At 43.3% G+C, this 27768-nt stretch overlaps 1 protein-coding gene across 1 annotated transcript; it reads right to left on the bottom strand.

Annotated features, from left to right (window-relative positions):
- Positions 1–7703: 7703 nt before the first annotated feature.
- Positions 7704–27745, bottom strand: LOC149279234 (cAMP-dependent protein kinase catalytic subunit alpha-like). Its single transcript, XM_089501438.1, has 11 exons — positions 27641–27745; positions 20010–20064; positions 14556–14617; positions 14057–14185; positions 13676–13774; positions 13074–13156; positions 12149–12275; positions 11741–11836; positions 10153–10275; positions 9037–9201; positions 7704–7829 (listed from the first exon to the last, which is right to left on the bottom strand). Exons 1-11 carry the CDS (start codon positions 27743–27745, stop codon positions 7704–7706), a joined length of 1170 nt encoding a protein of 389 aa, XP_089357564.1.
- Positions 27746–27768: the final 23 nt, after the last annotated feature.

Here is a 27768-nt window from a genome sequence, read left to right as displayed (position 1 = left end):
CTGTATCTCAGAAAGCCTATAACCTGCTATATGGAAGCTGGCATTTATAAAAGTCATTAGTGTACCACACTGCCATGCTAAGTATACATTAATTATTGAGTGGAGGACTTTATATAGGGACTGTCTATAAGTATACAGAGCTACCTGGAGTGCCCGAATCATGGAGGCACTGGGCAGTGGTGTATTCTCCATAGGGAGAAAGGTGTGACATGGTGGCAGCCTCTTTGCCGCTATACTAGAAGCAGATTGCCTTATTGGAACCAAAATCCCTGTGCCCCTATTTCTTCCCCTGGTGTAGTTCTAAAACATCATAATATTTTGTGTAAACGCGCAATAGATGTGTAAAAACCATAATGCCATCCACAATGGAGAAAAGAAAAAAAAAAGATGGAAGGGGGTACCAAAGACCCCCCTGGGAACTATCCCATTTTGATGATAAGAGAAGTGCGAGGAAGGGCCTTTGGCCTTACAAAAAAGCATACGCATCAGCTTGAAATGAGTAAAGGAAGAACATTCTGATTATTACTAAATGTATTGCTTTTTATTGTCAATGGGATAGAGAAGGAAAGGGATCTTTGGTTTCCAATGCCCTTATAACTGATCCTCAAACTTAAAACATCAAAAGATCCCACTATTTTTATACTAAGGGATTTTATTACCACATTGTGGATACCAATTTTGTAATCATTCAGGACATGCTTGCGGTCTAACAGGTGCCTAATGTTAGTCGCTACAGCGCAGAGATCGGAAAAAAACCATTGGAGCGAGCGGCCAAATATTTGAACTATTGGCTAAAAGCATTTAGAAAAAGACTTTAAAGAATAAGGAAGGCATATAGAAAAGAGATTTCTAGTAAAGAGCATACAGTAAAATATATATAGATGTTTTCCCAGTCTTAAAAAGTTGAGGTTGGGTTAAGCTATGGATTGGCACAAGGACGTAAAAACCGACAAAATGGACAAATGGGCAGCAACGTTCCATACAGGGCTCTACCTGCAATACATGGGTTGGGTTGTGACTATCACATTGCTCTCCCCCATGTTGTACCCAAATCTGGGATTGTTGGCAGCTATGAGATACTGGCCCTGCTGTGTGACCAATATCAAGAGGTAGCCTCCATGTAAGCTACTGAGCAGAGTTTCTGGTTGAATCACTGCTTGGATTGATGGGAGGCAGGGACAGTGAAGAAAACAGTTAGCTTCACTAATCCCTACTACATGGCCTTTCAGATTCTAATGCACTTTAAGTTGAAGATTAGTAAACAAGATGGTACAAGCTACAATTTTTTTGGCCGGTGTGGGCTCGAACCCAACGCCAATCTTGTAATTTGAGGAGGAGCTTGAGGGCGAGTCTGGCTTTGACTGTGCGTGGCTTGGAGGGCCAGACTGGGGATCTGGTTGAGCCCAGGCCTAGCTTGTGTCCTTCCAAAAGGGAACCCATTTAGGGAACAATGACAGCTTTAGGCGTGAAGGTTCTAAAGCTTGAACCATATAGCGTATTAACTACGGCCTTGATCTCTGAAGATAACCTGTTACCAGGTATATAGTTAATAATAAATATATGTTCAAAAGAGAAGCGCACTCACAGGGAATATCATTACAACTACACTGACCCATAAAAACTATATGTAAACTCCAACTGAGCTCATCACACTGTATAATGATGTCAAGTTTTCCCTGACCCTCTCTACAGGTGACCAATTAGCCCAACCTTCTGATGGATTATACACTATCTATGAGTCAGAGCGTGGGCATCAGGAGCGTGGCCCCAGAGGGACAGAACTGGGGCTGGTGGAGCAGATTATCAGCCGGACACTGCTGCTTGCAGCTTCAGAGGGAGGGGGCCGTGGCAATGTGCGAGGAGTAGAACTGGGAAGGTGGGCAGATCTGCTCTCCCCTCTGGATGAATCACGCGCCAGCATCACATCAGTCACCAGCTTCTCCCCTGAGGGCGATGCCTCCCCACAAGGGGATTGGACAGTAGTTGAAGTGGAAACATTCCACTGAGCCAGTGGAAGCTCCACCCGTGAGGAGCTCATAGCATTGTGAGAATGATGGACATGGCATTGTGTGTGTGTGTGTGTGTGTGGAAGTAGCGCATCATTGTGTGCAAAGCAGCGTGTGCTGGACAGTAACCTATGTGATTGTGAGCAGCTTTCCAAGGTCAGGAGATCCTCAAGCTTACTTTAACTAGGCTTTGCTCTTTGTCAGCTCCTAGCACTGCAGTATGCGGTACATGTTGTGTAATTTATTAATAAAAATATTTGCTCTTTTAAAAGAAAGAATTGATTAATTTATGCTTCATGACCATTTTACCCCCAAGAAATCTGGTAACATGGATAGTGAGCTGCATCAGTGGGTCACAGCCAAGACTGACGCATTAGGATTTATTCATTAAAGCAGATGAGATATGGTCTAATTCTTTATGCATCATGAAGGGCCAAACCCAGTGAGCTACTTGGACAGGAATAGCCTGTATGATGTATAGTTGTCAATATAGGTAGACTTCTTGGAAGTCATCTCAGTAAGTATGCTGAGCCATTGTTTCAGAAGATCACTGGGATTATTCCATAATTCATATTGGAGGGCAGGGTGTTGAAATAGCAATTCTTCTGCAAGATCTCACTAAAGCCCTATTTATTCAGGGCTGGCCTTTAACACACAAGGGGATACACCAGGCTTAGGTGAAACTCAGACTAATTCCAGATATTTCCAAATACTAGCAACTAAACTAAAATCGTAATGGTAAAACTCTATTCACTTTCCAGTAGGGTTGACATCTTTGGGCACACTTCCAATGAAACCACACAGCCTTAGGGAAGTTGGCGACAAATTGCGAACTATTACTGTAATTGATTAAAAAATAATAAGGATGCACAGTACCTAAAATCCCAAAACAATAACTCCAAACTTAACTTGGAATGAATTGGATGTTACCCATATTATTTTCAGATGTCATGGCTACATAGATGCTAAAAGGTTTAGAAAAATAGGAAAAGAAAACAAAACCCAATTTCAAGTACTTAGTGAATTCACAAAAAAATTTCACTTGTCTGTGTATTCCGCATCTTAACTGCCCTGCATAAAACTATTCCCCTTCGCTTTTGTAATCAATTGGACCACTTTCCGCACAAGGGAGCATCATTAGACCCCCTGGAACACTCGCCAAACAAGTGCTGGAGCTGACTGGCGGTACACATGGACTGAACAGCATATAACTTGGGAATGGGGAAAATGTATATCATGCAGAAGGCATATGCATTTGAATATGGGGGACACTACAAAAATGTAAAAGGGCCACACAGCTATCATAGGCATACAAAGGCTGAAGTCTCCTTTGAAATACACCAAGCAAAGAAACAGGGGTCCAGAATTGGTTATCACACCAATAAAATATTTCAACATACTTTGTTCGCTGAATAAACTTCTGTGTTCTCAGGATGGAAGTTGGTGGGGGAGAGCGACGATGCCAGTGCTACTTAACAAGGAAATGAGTTCCATAGACATCAATTGACTTATTTATCGTGGTAGACCCAGCACATCATCAAGCCTGTTTTATAGTCCGCATTGTAGAACACGGCAGACTGCTTTTAAAGAATATAAGCGGAAGGAAGGTCAAACGATTCTAGGAATAACATTAAGGATAATGGAATAAATGTCAAGTTTAACAGAAGACACTCTAACAAATATGGGACCGCAGCCAAGACTCTGGAATCTCCAACGAGGAAGACCGGCATGCACCTGCTGCTCCATCAGAGCCCAACTGCCAAGAGCTGACCCCAGGCAGACCGCTTCCTGAAGAGAATGCATTGTGTCCATCTCCTGCCGAGTTCTACCATCATTAAATATACATTAAAACAACATGGCCCATATTAGATCCCCAATGCAAGATCTACAACAGGGTACATAGTATCTATGCTTAGGTTAATGTAACGGTGTGTAAGTGGTTTACAGAAGCCTGATCTTTAATATTTATTTATATATAAAATATAATATAATATTGTATGCAATCCGTATTCTGAAAAGAATATGCCACAAATCCAGTGTGAACATAGGTTCCTATCAAGTCCGTAGTGCCGATTGAATTGATTGATTTGGTACCACTGCCTGCAAAAGAACCAGCAATAGATCTTAATAGATCTTCAATTCAGAGTCCAATTTATAACCCCTCTAAAATGAGTTATGCTAGAAGATCCTTCCACTAGACTGTGCCCCATAAAACCAGTAAACATCACGGTGGTGTACATTACATGTCCCTTTAGGTAGAAAGATCAATGGTGGTCACCTACTCGTAAAAGTAGGTGAGGCAGGCAGGTTAAAGTAAAAAGCGACCACCGCATTAAGGCGTGTAGGGTGAACAGGCTCAGGCTCACACATTAAAAAACAAAATGGACCTAACGTACAGGATCTGTTCCTAGTCCCTAGTCAAGGTGGGCTCTGTATCAGTAGATTGTAACAGAAAGGTATGAATGTGAGAAAACTTGTAAACACAGCACATGTAAAGATACACATATGCCATAGTTTTTTGTATCAAATATTTCTGCTTCATAAGTCATAATACAGGGGCATTAAAAAACAAATAAAGAACATTCAAGAGTTGTTTCATGGGACTTTTCGCCTGGCGAGTTCTGGGGTCTAACATACCCCCCGTAGATACAATGCCTCCGACCCAGCTCTTGCCGTCTCAAAAATTATGTAAAAACCTTGATAGGCAGACCATAGGCGGTGACCAGGAAGACCCCGTTTGGAAATGTATTTAACATTCTTATTGATGACACGGATGTGGACCCTCTCTTCCTCCTTTGACCAGGATTATGATATTTCAAATCTGAAGTTCATCTTAAAGCCATATTCCTGATATTGTCGTCCCACTGGTTTTGTTAACATTTACATAGACCATTTCACTGATAAAGGTCTAGGTAAAAGACTGAAGAATCGATGCCAAAAGAATTATATCCCCAGTGATGCCTTTGCATAGGGACCACAATAACATACCCAAGATATGTATACATATATATTAAATCCAAAACAAACTGAAAACAAAGTGCTACTTTTATTGTTAAATACACATATCACTAATCTAGTTAACATCAAGCACACAAAAGAAAATAAAAAAGGACCCTTCATCTTTTTTTTTTTTTTTTTAAACAAAACTTTATTGGTAATTGTCTCAAATGTTTACAGTATAACATGTCAGAAGTGAGTGTGTGTGTATATATATAATATATATATATATATATATATAATATTATATATAGAATTTATTTTAAAGTGAAAACATAACTGAAATTCACAGATCTGCCCCACAATGATCCCACTTCTTCCACCATCTTTGACCATAAAAAGCTCCATTCCCTTTTCCATGGAAGGTCTTAACGCAAGAGGTTGGAGCTTTGTGACCTATTTTACTTATCTCACCTGGTGCGAACACCAAGTACAAAAGGCATGACCAGTACAGCAAACTGCCCACCAACTGACCACTCAAGAAGGTTGAGTTGCCACATTAAGAAAGGCCAGCCAAAATGAACTTTTCAAGGTAACATGCCAGAGTTGGCAAATAAAAAGTCCTACGTAAAATGTAAATGACGTTACATTATAGATCATTATGGGAAAAAAACATGGGCATTGCTTGAAAAACCAGCCAACAGCATTGGGAAATTTCATCTGAGCAGACCTGGGGGAACATGCAATGTCACGATCTTTGGGCACTTTAACAAGGGTTGTGCCTTACAGGGAGCATTCTGATAAATACAAATTAAGTGGCCTAAAAAGCCCACCATCTTCATTTTGATCCCACTCTTGATTTTTACTGCCTAATTAAAAAGATCTTACAAAGCACTGGTGGGCATAATTCAGTAAGAGACTTTATTGAGGCTTCTGTCTGTGGTCCAACAGCTCTACACCATACTATGCGATACAAGCCATACATGCAACATTTCTCACCCACTCAGGAATGGGAGAGGTTGGAAATGTCCCTCTACATAAACTTTGTAACAGAAAATGCTAGTGGTTAATAAGGGCCTCGGATTCATTAAAACAATAGTAATCTTGAACATAGCGGGTCTAACTCTTCCATAAGACGTCCTCGCTATGAATGGAGGGGGGGGGGTGATTCTAAGAGAAAGAAGCAAACCATTCTTCTAGGTTAGTCCATGATACAGTATGCCCAACCTATCAAGCCTCCACCCTATGACATGAAGTGCCACTAACACCTAGTGGATTAGAACAGGGCTTGCAACATTTGGAGACTTCTCATTTTACGGTACAGCATTCCACTTGATGAAACAGGGACATCCTCAATTAGCGTATTATTAGTGGTTTATATTACTATTAATTCATTTGGATGGATGGTCTATGGGTAAAGGATGGAGGGCTTTGATCTGGGTTTTGTTTTTGCTTGCCCAGTTCCACGTTCTTAGTGATTTGTAACTGCCCTCTGACATGGCAGGGCTATGGTGGATAGTACTCAACTCCCCCAGAAAGCCTTAAAATGTTGGACAGTCAACGCCCTATTGTTTTCATTCGTTTTTATGACATGGAGCAATAAGGCACTCAGCAGTTTGGTTACCCCGACTTTGAAGTTCCTCTGTTGTATAGAGTGCATCATTACAATTTTCACTACTACTACTACAGATTTCACAACATGTTATTAGGGTACCAAAATTGAGTTCCTTGTTGCTTAAAGTGCCCAAAGGACATTTAAATTTGAATGTGCTTTATAATACTTTCACAACAACAGGACACTGAGGGAGCAGAGTTACTGTACACAGACCAACATCTATGGTGCCTGTAGAAAATGTACTTGGGTTGAGTACCCCCCCCCCCTCTGGATTGTAACAGCAGCCTACAGACAATCCTAAACACAGTGGGTGACCTAGACAATAAAAGATATTCACAGAGGCTGTGAGTATAATTGGGCATCCACAGGCACAGGACACTCACAGAAATTGGTTATTCTCCAGAAATGTCCCAAAACTGACAACGTAAGCCAAAGAGCTTTCAAGGAATACACAAACGCCTTTTTATAGTGAGTAAAGCAGATATTTGTTCTGGCAGGAGAGGACCTTCCAGAAGGCGGTATGGTATCAATGATGGAGGAAGGGATCAATAGAAAGGCATGTAGTTAGGTGCGTGAAAAAAAAAATGGTGGCGTGAGCTGGGGGTTAAAAACTGGCACTTTAAGTTTAAAAGTCCCCCAAGGACGGTAAGAGGGGCAAATGATGGAGGAGGGTGAGAATTCAGATTAAAACAGTTCAATATTTATATACTATGTAAATCAATGATTAAAAACCTGACAAGAAAATGGTTAAAAAAAAACAAACAAAAAAAAAATATAAAGGCTCCATCCCCGAGGGATGTAACCGTGCCCCTAAGGTTCTAACTCAGCCCCAGAAGAACCAGTCACTCATTTAAATAACTCTTGGCCCCTCTGATCTGACAAGGAGATAAAGAAAAGGGTAAGGGGATTGGCAGGGGATGAGAGAGACTGGGGGAGGATCTCCAGGACCAATCCAAACCAGCACCACCAGATCCAGGATAAAATAAGATGGCGGCCAAGTCAAATCTGCACCACTAATACAAGAGAGAAAGAGGTGGGGGAGTGTGAAAGGGAGGGACAAGTTTGTGTGCCTGTCAGCGGCGCTCTCTTCATCGGTCTCTCGTGATTGAGAGGAGTCTTCGCTGCGATGGGTCCTCCAGATGTGCTCAGAACTCTGAGAATTCTTTGGCGCACTTGTCTGTTATGGAGACTCTAATCTCTTCCTCCTCGTAATCATCGAAATTACTGGTGTCACCGGGGCCCTTACACTTGGGGATGAACGGAGCTTCCACCTGAACATAAAAAAGCAGGAATTCAAGAAAGAAATGTGTGAGTCAGGGGAGCACAGAGAAGCCTTTTCACTAATCCAGGAGTTATAACTCACCACGCATTATGAAGAGCCAATCCCAGAAAGTATCTAACGCATGAAGGGAATTGTTGGTCTTGTATTATGTTTATTAAAAATAAATAAAAACATGTCACGCAGGACCTGTTCTGTCCTTGTGGGAGAAACCCGACAGGTCTGGCACTTTATAAAGCTCAATAAAATAGGCCAGTTGACATCACAACTCTCCTGCAAAGTCCGGCTTCAGTGAATAAATGTCTACTACAAGGAGTATGGAGATAAGAACACTTCATCTGCCCCTTGCTAAACCAGACACCATTCTACTCTTCTCAGCTACAAATGCTCATGCATGCAATAAACATACAGAGGAAACTGAATTCACTCTGCAATAAAATGCCTGGAATGTTTGCAAGCAATGTTTATTACATTTTAGAGTTCTCACAATGAGTACTTCTCAGTCTCTGTTCTACTAAAGGGGGGCTTGTATGCTTCACTATGCATAGAGAAGGATCACCAGCAAGGTTATCCTGCAACAACAACTCAGCTAGCCCTGCATAAGGCAAAGTTCAGTGATGTGACATTCCAGACATCTTGTCGATTTAACCATGAGTTACATGTGGCCATTAGGTCCTGGTTTCACAAGGCAGTTGCCAGCATTTGCCCTTCATGATGCATGGTGAAGTTGGAGAGTTGAAGCAGCAACTCTGTTGAAAAGACTTACTTCTGAGAATAAACCCATGTAAATGGCCACAAAAGGTTCAGTAAAACCACCTATCAGGTTAGAGCTGTTTCTAAGCTATGGGCCAATTTCTGAGCCTAAAGATACTATTCTACACACATATACATACATACATATATACATATATATATATATATACATATATACATATATATATACACACACACACTATATATATACCCTATTTGAGTGTTTTACGTAAAAATCTATAAACATACATCCCCCCCCTGGCTCTGTCTGGCCACTACACTGTACCAATTTGGCAAAACCTACTCCAATGTCTACCCAACTAGGGTCTGGCAGCCATACCCTTTTATACTTGAGCTATTCACTCCCTTCCTCAATCCTCTCTAACCTGCACTGGACATAGTACATGAACCCAGCACTCCACTCACTCCCTTCCTTCCTCACACACCTTCTTTTGGTAGACTGCAATCCAGTCTGTGGTGCTGAACCATTTGTGGCCCTTAATGTCAGAAACACCGTTCTTCAGGTTCCCAAATCGTTTGGTGAGGTCGACCTGCAGAAGGTTTCTAAGGAGATCCTTCAAATCAGAGCTGAAGTGAGAAGGGAATCGCACCTGGAGATAACGTAAAATTGTTAGACGTTAAAAAAAAAAAAGTTACACTATGAGAGTGTAAAGAGAAAGAATAAGACAGGCAAAGACCATGAGGTCAAAAGCAGACAGAGGCACACATCGTATGATACACGTGCATTATGTAAACCAATAGATGTAGAAAAATGCCCCTACGTATACAACAGATACAGTTTCCATATTTTACAGGTAAAGTCACGGAGGCTATAGGGTCAACCAAACTGGATCATGCTTATGAGCTGAATTAAAGCAGCGTCCAGTCTCAAAGGAAGCCTTTACATAAATTGTAAATTCCCAACATTTTTACAGGGACCGGTGAAAAAAAGACAGGCGCCTCCTAATGTCACATCAGCTTCCTTTGTGGGTGTTGACGCTCGGAATAAGAGCAGCCAAGGGCTTTTCAGTATTTCTCTTTTACAAGGTCCAAATATCCATTGGAAGTGTTGAATATGGGTCAGGATTGTAATTAATGGAACAGTCAGATTATTTTATTTAAATGATTGCTCCTCCCTGCGGTACAAACTATTAGTGCACAAAAACGGTTAGCACATTGCCCTGTGTTAAGTGTCGGCAACAACGCACACCCACAGGAAAGTGTAGGGTGGTGGGCCCATTATACCAGCCCTGCAAAAGTGGTTTCTAGTCGCCACGTTGCCCTGGGTATGTTGAGCTATGCTCTAACCTGTTCCAACACTGTTATAGGACTGATGTAACGCATACTTTTCTCTAAGATAGTATTGGGGAAAGAAGTCATAACAAGAAATGCAGCAAAAAATGCAGTTACATTTTTTTCTTTTTATAGCAAATCAGAGTGTGGGAAATTAAATCTACCAGGAAAACTACAGAACGGGAATAAAACAAATGTGGATTGAGGAGAAAAGAAATGTAAACGTGAAAAGAGAAACACGACAAAGCAGACTGTAAGACAGGCCTCACCTTTCCAGACACGATCTTTTCATAGATCTGAATGGGCTGATCAGCAAAAAATGGTGGGTATCCAGCAGCCATTTCATATATCAGGACCCCGAGGGCCCACCAATCCACGGCTTTATTGTACCCCTAGATCAGAGAAGAGAAGAGAGATGAGAAAATCAGAGACAAGTTCGGCAAGAACAAAGAACTTCTGATGATAAACAAGAAAGATTTTAGGTCATGAAAACAATGACATCAGGGAGCTCTGAGTACAGCTCCCAACATCTTCGAAAAGTTTTGGAATTAAAAAAAAAAAAAACCATCCACAGTATGATTTGCGTATGAAGTGTGAATTATGTGAAATTCTTCATTTATGTTATTATGAAAGGTATTTGACCTGAGTAAAGACGCAAGTTTTTTTGTTTTTTTTTTTAATCTGTGGCTCTCCAAGAAAACTATTATTTTTTTAAAACTCAAAAACCAACATAAAGTAGAAGAAAATAAACATGCAGACAACAGGAAGCAGTCAACACGCATAGTTATCTCACAAAATGATACCGGAAGTGTCAAGGATAAGCAGTATCTCTTAGCAACAAATCAACTAGGATAATAAAGGCCTCTGAAGCAGAAAACTCCCACAGTTCATTCATTAACCATCCGTTAGAGATGTGCCAATAAAAAGCTGTCCCACTCAAAGCAGTTTAATATCACGGACCGCAGCGGTATCAGAAGCAGAAGTCATACGCGGCTCTGCCATGAGGAGCAGCCAGGATCTAAACCACCAACTCCACAAAACCAAGCAGAAGTGTAGCTCCCGAAATCAGCGTGAAGCTGGAGGAGCCTACAAGCTCTGCTGCGGTTCCCATGATCCTAAACGAAGGTCGTGCTGAGAATTAAACGACTTGTAGAACAGCAGCAGCTACCTGTTGGCTACCCTTTCTCTAAGGCCTTCCATGACTACGGAGCGAAGAGGAGAGCTTCCCCCCATGGACATCTCTGCGCCATGAAACAATAATAAGGTACCGTGTAGGCTTCATATCCCACCAGAAGAATTTAACAAAGGCAAACAATCTTAAAAAAAGGACACGTTTCCCAGTAGTAAACCCTGTGTGATCAGCAGATGTCAGACTAGGACAACGACACTTAAACAAACATCCTCCTCTTACGCAAAGGGATGACGTCAAACACAGCTATGCCCCATTATCTCTTTCTTTGCGTCAAGCGGTATATATTAAAAGGATCCAGAATCGTAGACTTAAGTAGATACTGTGCCGTCACCCAATAGATCAGACAGGCATGTTTATTACTTTTGTGATAACAGGAAAATGTACAGTTGCTAAGCAATCTTTCACAGCTGGCACTTGCGTAAAGGCCGGGGCAGATGGCATTGAGAAGCCATTGTGACCGCTGTAAATCACCTAGACTGGACTAGAGAGATAAACATCTATGTGGTGGACACTGCCACCCAGGGACACCAAGCCTCGTCATTCATCGGAGTATTCACAACTTCTTCTCCAGAATGTTTTACACAATAATCCACGAGTCGGTAATGCAAACACACGACATAGCCGTATGAAACCTGACAACTTTTTGCTCAGGTTTTTAACCGTACCTTGCTGAGGATAATTTCAGGTGCCAGGTACTCTGGGGTCCCACAAAGAGTCCAGGTTCGCCCTTTCACTCTCTTGGCGAAGCCAAAATCCGTAACCTGGGCAGAGACAATGAGATGTGACTTTGCTTGGGAACAAATAGATTATTATATCGCGGCGCAAATATAGTCAATATTAAAACGTTGTTTACCCTAACCGTGCATATGCTTGGCGCACACTGCACAGATTTACAGGTCTACTAAAGATGTATATAACCCACCAAAATAAACCCTGCATATCGTATCATATAGAGTGCTTTCAGAAACACAGAACTGTCACAATGACTTCACGGCGACAAATAACTTACGATGGAGCCGTCGACAGTACTGACGTGGATTCACACCTGGAGTTTATGCCCTAGTCCACATTACCTGTATGTAGCCCTGCTGGTCTATGAGCAGATTCTCTGGCTTCAGGTCTCTGTATATAAGATCCAAGGAGTGCAGATATTCGAATGTTAATACAATCTGAGACGCGTAAAAGCGTGCGTGAGGTTCACTGCAAGACAGAAGACGATTCTCGTGTGATGTGCGGAAAGAGACTAACAAAAACACAACGTAACCCCTGTCAGTGCTTTGTGAATAACGGTGACCGAAAAAGACAACGCGAGTCCAGACAGTGCATGGAGAGAAGCTTTAAGTGGGTATAGAGTGAGGGAGATCAGCTGCAGGGTCAGAGACGGTAATAGTACACACGGTGCTGACAGCTACAGCTAAGATACCCCGGTCATGGCAGTTATGTGAGATGTGAAGAGGATGTCTGTCAGTTTGACCGGTGGGACGAGATGAGGACATTTGCTGCTTTATCTTCACGGCATTAACTTGTTGCATGATATTGTCATACAACGCCTTACAAAGCATAATCAGAAAAGTAAAAACAAAACATCTAGAATTCACGGTCAGAAACACAGATAACGGCTACAGGCGGTCATAATGACACAACGGGAGAAGGACAGATACCAACACTGAACACAAACCACGGAGCACCGTCAGCTGCTAAACTGTATTGATGGGAAGTGGTGTGTTGTGACTGTTGTCTTGTTACACATTGAAGGAAGGACACAGATAGCCCTTCTTTTAGTCAGTGTCTAGGAAGCCCAGCAGCTGCTAGACTGATGTGTGAGGAGACCCCACAAGCTGCCCCTAGTAGCGCATGTAGGGGGCAGCAGCTATTGTGGCGAGTCACAGAGCTGGCTGCATGGACACAAGACACCCTCATCTTCCTCACACAGAAGATGAATGTTACATTCATTCACACGCAGTATAAATGCCCATAGTATCTTCTTTCAAGCATTACCTGAAGCGCCCGATCCGGCGCAGATGAGAGAACATCTCGCCTCCAGCCACATACTCCATGACCATGTACAGATTAGTGTTATCCTGGTTATTAAAAAAAAAAAAAAGAAATAAAAATTAAACCAAGAGTATAAAAAGCAACAGGAGTAAACAGATGTGACGAAAGTGTGTCAAGTAACATCGTGGAGAGAAGATCCAGGGTCAAAAGATACAAAAGAAAAGGGGAAACAACAGCAACGGGTAAGATTGTAATTTGGTGCTTTTGTTACATTCGCCAGTCCCGCTCAGGAGGCTAATTGGACTATTACTAATCTGAGAATTGCGTACCAATCCAGTCCTCAAAGCACATCAATGGTCCAGGTTTTCGGTTCCTCATTGGAATACAATGTGGTAATTACTAAATCTTGCCCTGTGCCAAGAGGAGTGTGTTGGGAACCACTGCTCTGTACATACTACATATAGGAAACATGGCTTTATATAGGCTTTTCCAGCTGTCACTCAAGTACAACCCTCATGATCCAAGCTGGTCGACATTCGCCGCAGGTGTAGGTAGAACGGCACAGCTTCCTTATCTCTACAATCCCACCCCATGGAATAACTTACCTTGAATGAATACTCCAACCGCACAAGGAATGGAAAGTTTACAGCCTGCAGGATGCGTTTTTCATTCAGCGTATGCTCAATCTGCTTCAACTTTACCACCTAGCGGGAAAAAAAGTCATTTGGTCAGACTTTAGCATATTTTTTACAGCAACTCAGTCCACCAATGAAATTATCGGAGTTTTCCCTTTTTGGCAAACAGCATTGCCAACATGTTGTCCCAGCTAGCTCTTAACCTTTCTATTGGACTTGAAGCATTTTGATGGCCGATCTCAGAATTATTCGATTACAAGGCCCCATGGTCTAAACATAACAGATTTTACTACTTTTAATACTCAAAGTATTATTGCTATAAGAACAGGTATTTATCTTCACGCCCCTGACCTTCTGCTTATCCAAGATCTTCATGGCATAATGATGACCATTTTCCTTGTGCCTAACGAGCATCACTCGACCAAAGGAGCCTGTACCCAGAGTCTTAATACGCTCAAACTGGTCCAGATGAGCAGTGTTCTGGAAAGAGAAAAAGATTTAAAAAAAAAGAAAGAGTTCAGGGGAAAAACAAAAACACAGAATACAAGGTGATACATGTGAATACATCAACAGGAGGCGCAATACAAGCAACATTCCAGCCAATTTGGGGGTTTCAAATGATTCGGAATAAAACATCTGGCCACACTAATTTTTTTTTTTTTTTTTTTTTTTTTTTTTATTTGGTTCAGAATCCAAGATTCAGCCTACTGTCTGCAATCTAACGTAATGCCGCCTAACAGGTCATCTAGGTACTTCCGGCAGGCCGGTGTCAACCAGGCCTTATCCGCACATCTCCATTTGGGTCCCGTACTGACGCACTGAACAGAGAATTAGGGTAGCTTATTCTTACCTGTGCCGGATTCTCCCATTTCTTCAGAAAATCTTCCTTCGCTTTTGCCAGGAATTCTTTCACTACAAAAAGATGGAGAGAGGATAAGAGAACAGAGAAGAGGAAACAATCAAAGAAAAATACACTGCGGTGTATAACCGTTTGGGGAAACATGCAGGGGAGCCGGACACTGGTATCAAAACACAATGAATGGTGCCTGCCAGACCCACAATCCACAGCCATTCATCTCCAGCAGTTGTGGGTTCGCTGTGCCAGCCCAGTTCACCACCAGTGCTACAGCTTGCTAGCATTATATCCATAGAGCTAGTGTGTATGGTCCTAGAGGTACCAGATGAGTGTAATGGGGACTTTGCCCTTAGCGGTGAAAAATATCAACTTGTTGATAGAAGGAGAAGAGGGCCCTGATCTTGTGAGCTTACAATCTCTATAATACTGTGCCTGGAAGCTGCAGCGCTGATCATCCACTGGGCATACGCAACCCAAGACTGGCACCAGATCATGGTGAGCAGGGACATTACAGATAACAGACAATGTGGTTTCTTGCCAGGAAATTCAGCTGAACACCAGAGGATTTATTTAAAGAGAACAGAGGCTTCCCATCGACAAAAAGCGTGCCCGTCAGCTCCGTGTTAGAAGAGACGGTGAGGTGTGAAATAGCCCCCCCGTAGGAAGGGTGGCCTTGGACCCACAAGACTACATAGAGCATCTACTCCAAGGACAAGTAGCCTGCATCGCCTTATGGGTAACGGATGGAGAAGTTATGAGATTATCCAACAAGCTAATACAGAGCTGAGGGTGTATTGCTACATTGATCCAACACATTTCATACATACATACATATATATTATATACACATACATATATATACACACACACACACACAATCTCTAAATCAGCGCACACACATCAAATAGATTATAAACTCTCATGACTGTAGTTAAAACTACTTAAAAACACCTTTCTAAGATGACAAAATTGGAGTATTTTTGTCATCTTAGAAAGGTGTTTTTAAGTAGTTTTAACTACAGTCATGAGAGTTTATAATCTATTTGATGTGTGTGCACTGATTTAGAGATTGTGTATGATTTTGGTCTTCAGCAGCACCCCCTTATAATTAATGCTAGTTCAGGTGAGTGCTTCCTTTTTGTATATATATATATATATATATATATATATATATATATATATATATATATATATATATATATATATATATATATATATATATATATATATATATATATATATATATATATATATATATATATATATATGCATTTTGCAAGACAAGGTCTATCATGTTATATAGGAGATACTGGGCCAAACCTTTCATGCTACGTAATCAGAGATCAGCCCTACATTTCATTAAAACAGGACCTGTCCGCTAAAATAAAGCTAAAATAAACATTAACATTTATGCTGTGCTGAGAAAGAGAAAAAAACAAAAAAAAAACCACATACTGGTGATTTTAAGATATTTCTAAAAAGAAATCATAATATTATATATCCCAGCATGCAGCACGGTACATTTTTCTGTCACCTCTGCCGTTTTTGGCACTAAGCTCATTAATTAATGCTGCCGGTCGCTTGCGCGTTGTGGGTTTAAAGGACTTTTTATTCTATTATTATAAGACACGAGGCACGATATGGCAGAACCGGTATATCAGATTTATGCCGGGGGGGGGGGGGTCCTTGGGCCCCCCTTCAAACATACAAATGAAATTAGAAATGAACATCTGCCACCAGAGGCAGCGCCCTGTTTTTGTAAGTTAAATTGTTATGTTATATACTGATATACCGTCTACCCATTGTACAGCGCTATGGAATAGGATGGTGCCATATGAAAACAACAACAACATTAAATCTAACAAATATAAGAATCAAATTAAATCTGGGTTACAAAGATCCCCCCTTACGCTGGACCCTTTTATTTTAAGAGTTATATTAACCCTTTCCAGGCAGAGCAGGGACAAGAGCCAGCTGGCAATAAAGAAACAAGGATTAGTAAGGGACTATTCAGCAGTTAGAGGCCCCGGTACACGGGGACTGTGTACAGACCAATGGCCGACAGCTGTGTTTTCAGTTACGGATGACTAGCGGGAGACAGCAGGGCTGCCAACCCGAGATACGGCTCAGAAATGTGTTTACACAACAGCCACCGGGGTATGTGGGCACATAGTTAAACCGGTAATGCCAGCCGTGCCCCACCTCTGCCCGGGGGCACTTCAGCCATCAGCTCAGCTTATAGATCTGCCCTGAGAAAGCACGCACCCCGCATGGCAACAGCGACAGATGTCACACAGGGTAGTGATAATACAACCGAGGGAACAGACGGAAGCCGCACCGGCAGATTATACCCCCACCTTGCAGCGACTCTCTGCAGAGCGTCGCGCGGTTATTTAGAGAGCCTCTCAGCTGTGCCTTGAGAGTGTGTGATAAGTCAGGCATGCAGAGCATTGCATAACGGCATTCGAGCCAAAGAAACTTAGCATAGTGCCTAACTGTTCTGGCTGGGGAACGACGCGGAGCATCCAGAAACTTGAACAGGACATTTCAACAAAACTATGGGTGCATTTCTGGGAAACGGACAACCGCACCCAGCGACGCTACACCTTAACTCCCAAACATGAACAGAGCGCGGTGCTCCCATACACAACATTTTCCCCCACAGCCCCAGCGCAGAGCAATTTACTAAGATCCCAGCAGAACAACCCTGAATTACATGTCAAGCTTCCATACTCCCACCCCAGTAAGAGAAATTCACCCCCTCCCCCCAAACGACATGCAGAACATTGCGCTCCCTACCCAACACAGCTTTGCGCACACTCACTCTCCCGGTCCCAGCTCAACACGTTGCTGGGTAGGCTGGGCGCCTGAGGGCTGATGGGGAGCACGGCCTCTCTTCCCGGAGCTGGGCTGCGGGGTCCCCGGCTGAACACCCGCGAGGCAAAGCTCTCCAACTTCTGCAGAGCCGACATCCTGGGGCCACGCGGGCCGCAATACAGGTGGGACTAATTCCTGCTGCCCCACATTCAGAAGAGACAAGGGAGGGCGACAGTAGGTCAAAGGGAGAGATGGGGGGTAGACAGGGTAATGAGGGGAGGAGGGATGCCAGATCAGAGACAGGAATTGGGAAGCACAGAAAGAAGAGTCATGTTAGAGGAACGAGGAAAGGTAAACTCTCGATAAAGAGGCTGGAGGACAGAGAGCGTGCAGGAGCGAGTGAGCGTGCAAGAGACGGGCGGAACGAGAGAGACTGCAGGCAAATTAGCAACTCCAGACAAGACAGGACAGGGAGAGACAGATGGAGTGGTGGGTGTAACATGGAGAGACTGCCGAGGAGAGAAGCATGGTAAGCTTGCCCTCTTATCAGCTGGCTGCAGGTCTCTTGTTGACAGGGGGGGGGGGGGGGACTTGATAAAAACAAAAGGGAGGAGTACGGGGATATGAGAGAGATCAGGGAAAAAATAAAGAGAAAACAGAACGAGAAGAGAAGACAGTGACGGTGAAGATAGAGAGAGACAAAGGGCATATGAAGACCTATGTGCTAGGTAAGAGACGGGTGTAAGGAAGATGGGTAGTTGGGGTAACTGAGCAGAGATCGAGAGGAGGGCGGAGAGGACTGATAAAGAGAGGGACAAAGCAAGGGCAGAGAGGCAGAGGCTGAGCGAGTGCCAATCGGAGAGTGCTCGGGGCAGGGCTCTCGCAAGGCCCTCGAGACTGAGCCGACTGTTTGCCTGCCAGGTGGCTGCACTCTTATCTTACTTCGCTGCCTGGCACTTACAGCTGCATCGCACGTCCCTCACATAAAACACGCGATAGCGTGTAAAACTGGATGTTTATGTAGTCCGAGTCACGGATACATTCACTCTCCGTTCCACGCTCTGCTGTACACCGTTAGGCAACAGGTTGTCACAAAAACCCGCGGCAGAGAGAGCAAAGGAAAGGGCGAACATGGCCACGTAGAGCAGCTATATGTACCCCTGAAAAAGGTACGTGTTTACCGCAACTCGCAACTAAAAGTTACGGGGTCTACAGATATACCATGTCTAGGGTCTTATCTCTGTGTAGTACTCAATACACAAGGGCAGTTACTAAAGATGTCCATAGACTCCAACCTTTGGTCTGATCAAGAAGAAGACAAATAGCCGAACCTCCATTTGCAAATATACCTTGAAGTGGTGTGGAGGGGGCTGGGGCCTCTTGCTTTATAATTATAAAACATAAAAAAAAAATAAAATCCAGCATTATACCAGTTAAGGTCTGGATGGAAACCCAGTCAACCTCCAGCCACAAAACCCTCTGAGGATTAACCCTTCAGTGCCGCAGAGGTATGCGCCGATGTCCTAATTCACCGGCAAAGAGGTGCGACGTCAGCACACAGGTGATAAAGGGAATACAGAAGATTACACCAAGACTTCAGAATTAAACTTTTATATATCACTGAATTATCATGGTTGGATGTAAGAACAGGATAATGGTGCAGGGAATCCATCCCATTGCATACCTGTTCAGGGCCCCGGTATGCATTAGAAAGTTACAAGGCTGTTCCGTTTTTTTCCCCAACTGCAGCTTTTACTCCAGTAATCTCTCTTAATCAAGGTTTGTAACGCAAACAGACGCAAATCCTCGTCGTTGGGAGGTTTGGTTGCCTTTAATTGCCTTTTCTAAACTCGGCCCAGCTCCATAATGCTCGAGCAACAGTTCTAACTTATTGGTCTACTGGAAGACGTACGTTCCTTCTCCCCACTGGATTGCTTCTTTTTGGGTTCCTAAGTGGGGCAGGGTATATGGCTTAGGATCCCATTCCTAACTGAAAATGGCAGATGTGTTAAACAGAAGTTTGCACTGGGACTGATCAACCCTACAAGCTAACATCACTATGCATCATCGAGGCTCAACCTCAGTTGGGTTGCACTGGACCTGCACAATGCACGTTAGCCAAGATACACGACCTTCCCAGCTTTGTGCGGGGCCTGTTCAGCCTCTGAAACATTCAACTTTCCAATAAACCCCCAGAAATACATTCTGTGATTCCCAAATAATAGGGATCTAGCATCCCACCCTTAAAAAGTTACCGTACATAGTACAGAGAGCAACTGTGACAACTGGGGAGGACACGTTGTGACAATGGTCTACATCCACATTTAAAAAATGGAGTCCTACATGAGAGCAGGTTAAGTTTACCAAGGTGGTGATTAGAAGGGATAGACTCCCCATCAGTACCTAAATTCTGTGCATTGTGATGAGTGTTCTATTCTATAAAATACATTGTTTTTTATTTTACATTTTTTTATTTTGGGGGGGGGGGGGTTCTGTGACATCACAGTTATTGATTCCTGTGTATCTGTGGTTATCAGACATTATTTCCTGCTGGAACTTTTACTTTTTTTCTCGCGAGGTCCCCTGAAAGAAAGCAGCCCGCTCCATGCACCGATCCCTAAAGGCAAGAACCAGATTTTAATTTTGCATTTTTTTTTTCATGCTTGGAGAGACTGCTGATCAGTTGCTGATCGATTAACAGCAATAAACCCTTTGTTTCTTCTTCCTGGTATCTTAGACTTTTTTTTTTTGGACTATGTCTCTGCTACGAGGTTGGCGTGATTTCTAAAGCAGGATGCATTTCCCTTGGCACCAGGTTTAAGGAATACTTTGTGACATTTATTCCATCGGATGTCTTTCCCTGCCGAGGTCTTCGATGGTGCCAAAAAAAGTGAACAGAGCAGAATGTGGCGAGAGTACTTTGGAGCTTTAAAAAGATATATATTTTTGTTTTGTTGGCTCCCCGATACCAACCTAATCATTTTATTTAAATCCAAAGCCGCATTCTCTGCAAGCCCGCCGTAAAATGGGTGACAGGTCAACTTTAACTCCCTGTCTGGTGGCCACAAACAAACCAGACTTCAAGATAATATAGAGCGCTCACTGATTGTAAGTGTTAATGATTAAACTGCACATCAAGTCAAGAAATCCTAAAACCCTCAACCAATAACATTCCATAACAACCATGCAATACACAACACCACCCAGAGAGAGGCGTCGGAGACGTTGCCAACTCAAGCACCGCCATCATTAATCTCAAGTATTGGGACTACTTGCACCTTCTGCCTCTTTTTCTTTGCAAAGCATTCATTTTGAAGCAATTACCTCAAAATAATATACAATTTCACCCAAAAGAAGCCCAGATCTGTTTGTAATAAAAACAAATAGATGCTTTCTTCTATGCTCTATAAATAAAGCTAGATAGATTTTTCTCCTCCAACATGAAAAAAACAAATAGAGAGAACCAACGTCAGAACGGATCACACTTCTGTTGGATAAATATATAAAAAAAAAAAAAAAGTGTGGCCAAGTGGCCTTCCTGGTTATAATGTATTATTTCTGATGAAGGCCTTAAGGTCTAATCAGTAACACTCCAGCACTCCTTTGCAGGCTCCATCCCTGTTTGTGTGTGCATGGTGGAGCTTTGACATTCCCAACCCTATTTCCTCCCCTTTTCCAGTTCTGTATTCCTTGCCCCCTACCCTCACTTGGAGGTGGCTTGTGTTCTAACACGTGATTACTATTCACACGCTATGCGCTCATGGATTTACGCCAGCAAACTGCTGATTTCTCAGCTAGAGACCGTTATGCCTCTTATCTATATTATTGATATGATGACAAGCAATGATTTATAACGACATGTAATGCGTGTGACATTTACCGCATACTTGATTATGTGTTTTACTTCCCTTCCATATTCCATTTAAAAATTCTAGAAATTGTGATTTAAGGGGAAACAAAATATCTTAAAAATATTTGTTTTATATAGTGCCATCATATTCTGTAGTGCTGTACAACAGAAGGCATTGTGCGTCTGGTATACTACCATTCCAAGTGTGCTCTGATCTTCCCAACCAGCCCATCCACTACCTTCTGTAACAACATGACCTCTTTAATACATATAATTTTAATTCTAATGACTATTTGATGTCCTTTTTATCCTAGCTGGGTGTACCGGTCATGGCGAGATGTACAGCCCGTGTTTCATACATTGCAGCTCTTCTGCGCACTCCTTCCTGAGTAACGCTTATCAAATTACTCATTGAGCACCAACTTAAAATTTCCTTGTGTGCTTAAATTACTTTATGCTGAGTAATGAAATATATTGGTTTCCTGAGGAACCCTATGCCACCCTCAGATTGGGATAATCTCGAAACGACCTGCCAATCTGTACCGAGCATCGGCTAGGTTTCCTGCATTTCAGGGGTTTAATGAGTGCTACTCGTGCCTTATTTGTTTGCTAGAAAGTATATATTTTATGCACACACATGCTAATATATACACATACATACACACGCTTATACCCCAGAAAAAGATATACATATATTTTTGATATATTAGAAGCCTCGGATGAAGTGCCAGAAAGGACACCCCCCCACTGTGTGTCTACAAACTCTGCTAAAGTTCTCCAAGTGGTTTAATGCAGTTCTGGATGCTGGATTTTGTCTCTCCTGTACCTTTATGTAGTAGAATTTACAAGATTTATTGGGACTCCCTTACACGTTAGCAAGAGAACAGCCTAAAGTAAGAGGAACAAGCTCACTCCTAATCCTAGCAAGAAGTATTTGGAGCAGAGCGCCACCGTCACCTTGCTTCTGGAGATCCTAATAGATGATGTAGTGCTTGTTACGTCCCGTCACCCATTGTACAGCACCACGGAATATGATGGAGCTATTTAAATCAGTAAATTATTTTATATCCAAGATAACCAATGAACAGCAGGTACCACAACAAATCAGCCAATGAACAGCTGCGTTCTTGAAAGTTCCCAGTGGCACCCTGAAGACCCCTACGTTTTGTGTTCGCCACGTATCCCACCCACGGAGAACGTCAGGTAAGGATATAATGTCCCCTACGCAGCTGCTACAAGTTTGGCAGCCCAAAGCACTTGTGAAATTCCCCGTGCTTTTTCTTGCCAAGTCCACTTTAAATGCGATTTAATCTGCTGCTTCCCATCCACGAGAAACCATCATTAAATAAGATTTACAGTATAAGCCAAGTGACACTTAAAACCCAGCCCACAGTGGTGGAAGTTTTTGGTTTTTCAATGGTATGACTATGGAGGAAAAGTTGGTTCTAATGGACATCTTGTAGAAATTCTGTTTTGGTCTATCTCCCCCAATAAATGTCTTAGCACCATCACAATACTTCGGTATGAGACAGAGGTCAATGACCCTCCCATAAATTAGCGCTTCCCCGTGGCCTGTTCCACTTGGTAATAGGATAGAGGTGCACAACAACCGAGCAACATGGCCAGAAAAGAATAAGTAATAAACAGACCCTGCAGTAACTGAAGAGACCACGTAGGTTGTATCAAAATGGCTTAGGTCACAAGGGTGCACAGAAACACGGCAAGATGGCCAGGAAAGACCCGGCGTCGCACAGCCGACACTCCAGGCAAGTAAAGAGACCCAGTGGAATGTCCCACTTGGTAGGGACAACAGGGGTGCAGAGAAATACACCAGGGTGAATTGTGCTGTCATACAACAGACATTGTTGCAGCTGAAGAGCCAGGCAGACATCAACAGCGGGCTTGAGACAGGCAGAAAGGCATGTGTGTATATTATAGTAAATTATTACCTCTCACATCGAAGCACGGGTTGAAATTTCCTGTCCTTGGCTATTTTATGTTCACCTTTAGGTATAAAACGTATATGTGTGTATGTGTGTATACATGCGAGCGCTGTCAGAATGGAAAGTTCTGATTTATATCAAGCATCAACCGTAAATTAACCGCACCCAGGAGCAATAAGGTCAGGTTATGTCTACATACAAACAAACTGACGTTCCCCACAGCCCATCCCCCACTAAGCCAGGCCGTCCACCACTCGCCACTTTTCTCCACATTAAGTAAGTATTACCCTTCCTTACCCCCCGCAGAGCATTACACGGTTAATACCTTTTTCCATCAACCACCAGCTGAACATAAGAAGAACATTATTGAACAAACACTCTCAAAAGTAGCGCCAGACATTCAGACAAAAAAAAATATAACAAGACACAGAAAATATACACAGGTCCCCAAATTCTGGGGGTCAGTCTGTTCTTACAGACTTATCGGTTCAGTGACTCTACATATTCCTCCTGAGGGTCTTTCCCCCTTTCCTTAGTACAAAGCCCTAAACCCCTCCATTCCCATCACCCAACAACCTTCAAACATCCAGAGTCACATCGACTTCTTTACCAGATGCCTCTCTCCGACGCTTACACTACAGTTGGTACCCTCAAGCCCTGAAAATCACCCAGAACCCTTGAAACACCCTAACAAAAAATATGCTATACCGTAGCGCTCAAACGCCTCGCGGTCCACAGTGGGAGGGGAAGGGCTAAGTTGAGAAGTTGCCAGTTTCCAGCGCCGGAAGATGCCCACGGTGGAGAGCATGGAACACAGAGATGGGGCACCCACTGCTAGTGGGTGTGATGCGCTGCATAGCAATGGACAGGAGGTGTGTGCGCAGATGGGCAAGGGGGGCAGGAAGAGACGCAACTGCCCACAGCTGACCCTGTTCTGAGGGGCCGGGCCAGCTATTAATAACCTCTAATGGGGATTAACCCTGGGTAAAAGCTCATTAGGAGTGACCTGTAGCAATGCCTCATTAACCTGTCCCCTGCCAACAGCCTCTTGCAGGTTAACGCTTCCCCTGTCGCTCATTAACCCATTCCATGCTATACCAGATATCGTCATTTCTCAAAAACTGGCAGGATGGGCCAACTGCTCCTTGAGAACACATTAGAGCTCCATGGTCCCTAGGTATGTTTCTGGTGGCTCTTTCAGGCATGATGGCCACCAAGTGCTCTAGCATTCTTCATACGCTGAACAACTACATGCGGCAAGCACAGGGCTAAAGTTTCGGCAATTATAGGCTGACCGCATCAGCCATTATCTACATACGCACTGCACATGTTACTGACCGGAACATGTACTGTGCTCTCCATGCATGTAGTATGTGGGATACACTTTACACGCATCGGTCATCAACGTATGAAATTTATGTTTCCCTCCCAAAATATACACATGTGCATGTATGATGTGTAATATATATATATATACACACACACACCTGATAAGGTCACCCTAAGCCTTAAATTTTCCCTCTGACTAATAATTTGTTCCCTGCTTGATAATCAAACAGTTAAACATGTGTCCAAAACAATCCTCAGGGTCATAATCCCACAAGAGATTTTGGATTTCTCTAACCAACGTGTAATTAACCGAGAGACTTCTGTGTATAGCCAAGCAACAAGCACTACCCGGAAAATCTGGCTTGTCTGGCTGGATTCGGAGAGCTCCGAAATAAGCCTTCAGTTGAAGTTGTTTCCACTTGAGAGGGGCTGCAGGGTTTAGCCGCACACTTGCGCATTGCTAAGGGCCATGAGTTAATGTGCTTTGGCGGCTAAATGTAAACACCAGACATGGAGGAAACATTCCTAGAATTACCACGGAATGGAAACTTCACTCCAAGAACCAACAGGCCGTGTGTATGGACCGATTTAGGGTGGGAAACCCATTAAACTGGGTCTGCTAGGGACTCCCAAGGACTGAAACAACCTGCAGCTTCTGGACAATGGCCCACATCTCCACCTTGGAGGACCCACCATAGTAAGGCAAGGCCAGGCCCTCATAACGGGGCTCCTTCATGTGCAACAAATGTAACGGTTATCAAAACTTCATGAAAGTAACAAAGACCAAAGCAGTCATGGCCACATTTCCAGCTGCGCATGCGATCCATCGTACCATCAATTGCATTGATTTAAAAGATACCAGGATCCTGTTGGCTACAGACGTCAACATCAAGCGTGGCCGCGGTCAAGGGGCATGCGCTGACACAAAGCTAGAGCTCATAGATTCTGATGCGTAAAACTATACTCAAGACCACCTTTTTACCCCCCCCCCACAATGTACGGATCTAATTCTCCACCTGATCCATGGTGAGCCCCGGCCAGCACAGACGTATAGATGACCTTTCAACAAACGTGCTTAACAGAGGGTGAGGGCTGTGGGTATGTGACCATCCAATTTTATATGCCATGTACTCAAAGGTCCAGAACCATTAATGTTATTGCTACACGTAACCGGGTACGAAACCTACACCTTATTTACACGCTCGCAAACCTAACCCGGGACCCAGCAGGACCTCAGGAGAATTATGTAGGCTACCTCGGGGTCCCACCTAGTAACAGATTATCCAAAACCATGTATTTGGCCCTAAATCTTGTATGTAATCCCCCTTTTAGCATATTATTTCATAAGATCGGCAACACAGGAAATAGACACATCCGCACCAAGATCCCGGGAAATAAATGCACACAAACTCGGAGAACTAGATTTCTATGATCTACTTTATCCCTGAAGATTTAGATATTCCAGTCTGCCAGCGAGCACGGGGTTTAAATCGCCGTCAACATGGCAGCTACCGTGTGGTCTTCCACTGAAAACCCCTCCGCTGAATGTGAACGCCTTGTGAAATGGCCCCCCCCTCATTTCCCATTAAACGTTATAACGGGCCGGCCGCAGGGAGTGTATTGGGCAGAGAGGTCCGGGTCAGCCCGGTTTAACGTACAGTCAGAACCGCTGAAGTTTCTCTAAAGATTAACTGGGAATTACCCGGGACCATCTAGACTAGAGAGGTTCCCCTGGGTTGGAGCTTCATTATACTGTGCGATCCCAGGCTTTATTTCCCTTTCTGCTCTCCCCGCGTCGGACGGCCGTTCCACCGTTACCTTCGGTCTTAGATTGAGGATCCATATCCCTGTCCCATGTGTTTATACTCCCTCGCTGTATTCATCTCTACCACTTCTTCTGGTGAGGCGGTTCCATTTATCTACCTCCCTCTCACTAAGGGAAGGAGCCTCTGACCCTCTAGTTTTAGATGATGGTCTCTTGTAACCTCCTTTAACACCTTTATATCACACCCTCCTCTCTCTCTCTTCTATCCTCCAAGTGAAGCATATTGCAATCCCTTCTTTCCTGATCACCCTGCGATATATATAGTAATATTATATATCTTGGCGAGAGAATAAGCTGCCGGTAGAAAAGGGGAAGTAACAGACGAGCCAGAAGATTTTCTCCTTCTATAAAACGGGATTAGAAACAGGAAGTGGATACGTTCGGGACGAGCCCGGTAAGGCCTAGCAGCTGGGATCCTTTGCATTGTGGGTACGTATATGTGTCCGTCCCCCCCCCCCTTCGTTCTATTAACCTGACACACGCCAGGCAGATTTGAAGCGCTTGCATGAATGTTTTCTCTCTCGGAATATCCTTGGCCCTCCAGGTGATGGGCGCCATGCGCAGAATCACTATCAGGATTTGATACCAAAAACCTAAATCGACTCATTATTTCAAATTGTTTCAACTCGGCACAAAATCACTAAATTTACAGCGTTTAACAAAATTCACACCTGTTGGTTTAGAGATATCATCGTTTTCACATCACATACAGAAAACGAGCACGTTAGATGAGCATTAAAAACACACATTCAGGGGCTGCCCAAAACCTGCAAGAGGTTCACAGAAACACAGAACGCGACGGGAGGTCAGACCCATTCGGCCGCCTCGTCTGCCAGTCGTTTGTTCCGTCTTAGATTCAGGATCTACGGCTATCAGAGGGATGTTTAATATCCCTCACAATATTAACCGCTTCTGATGGGAGGCAGTTCCATTTATTTACCACCCCCTCAGAAAAGTAAAAAAAAAAAAATAAAAAAAAAAAAAAAGATATATTCAATGAATAAAGCTGATATACTTTAATATATTTAGTTTAAGATTACATTTATACAAAAGGAGCTCGGCCCTCGGGGTTGTCTTGTGCCTATATCAAGCATCCTTACATTTTCTGTATGTAGTACTTTCTACCACCTCTGCCAGAAGGCTATTCATTGTACACCAAGTTATTTGGTTTTATTTTTAGCTATGCCACTGATCCCCTCCGAGAATTCCTTCATTTACTGAACTTTAAGTCGGCCCCATCTTCCCAAACCATGCAAAAATATTTTAACCCTTTTCTGGCCATCAGAAGCGGTAATTCCAGCAACACCCGACCTACGGTCGTCACCCGGGTGCCCCTTTCCAATTGACTGACATTAATGGAAACGCAGTACTCACCGCTCTCTATTTCGCCGCCCTTCTTTGCTGTGGCTGCGTTGCCCATGGTGGGGGGCGGGCGGGACCTCA

This window comes from Sceloporus occidentalis, unplaced genomic scaffold, assembly GCF_023333645.1.
Source record: "Sceloporus occidentalis isolate IW3139 unplaced genomic scaffold, rSceOcc1.0.p SCAF_174, whole genome shotgun sequence".
Taxonomy (NCBI): Eukaryota; Metazoa; Chordata; class Lepidosauria; order Squamata; family Phrynosomatidae; genus Sceloporus; species Sceloporus occidentalis.
Note: the sequence above shows the minus strand (reverse complement) of the source record. Positions and strands in the feature narration are given on the sequence as shown.

Excerpts from the sequence above, each read along its gene's own strand:
- LOC149279234 (XM_089501438.1), bottom strand. The coding sequence starts at position 27,745 with ATGGGCAACGCAGCCACAGCAAAGAAGGGCGGCGAAATAGAGAGCGGT. Across the intron at positions 14,186-14,555 it reads AATGGGAGAATCCGGCACAG|AACACTGCTCATCTGGACCA; the intron begins GTAAGAATAAGC and ends TTCTCTTTCCAG. Across the intron at positions 13,157-13,675 it reads GGTTGGAGTATTCATTCAAG|GATAACACTAATCTGTACAT; the intron begins GTAAGTTATTCC and ends TTTAATAACCAG.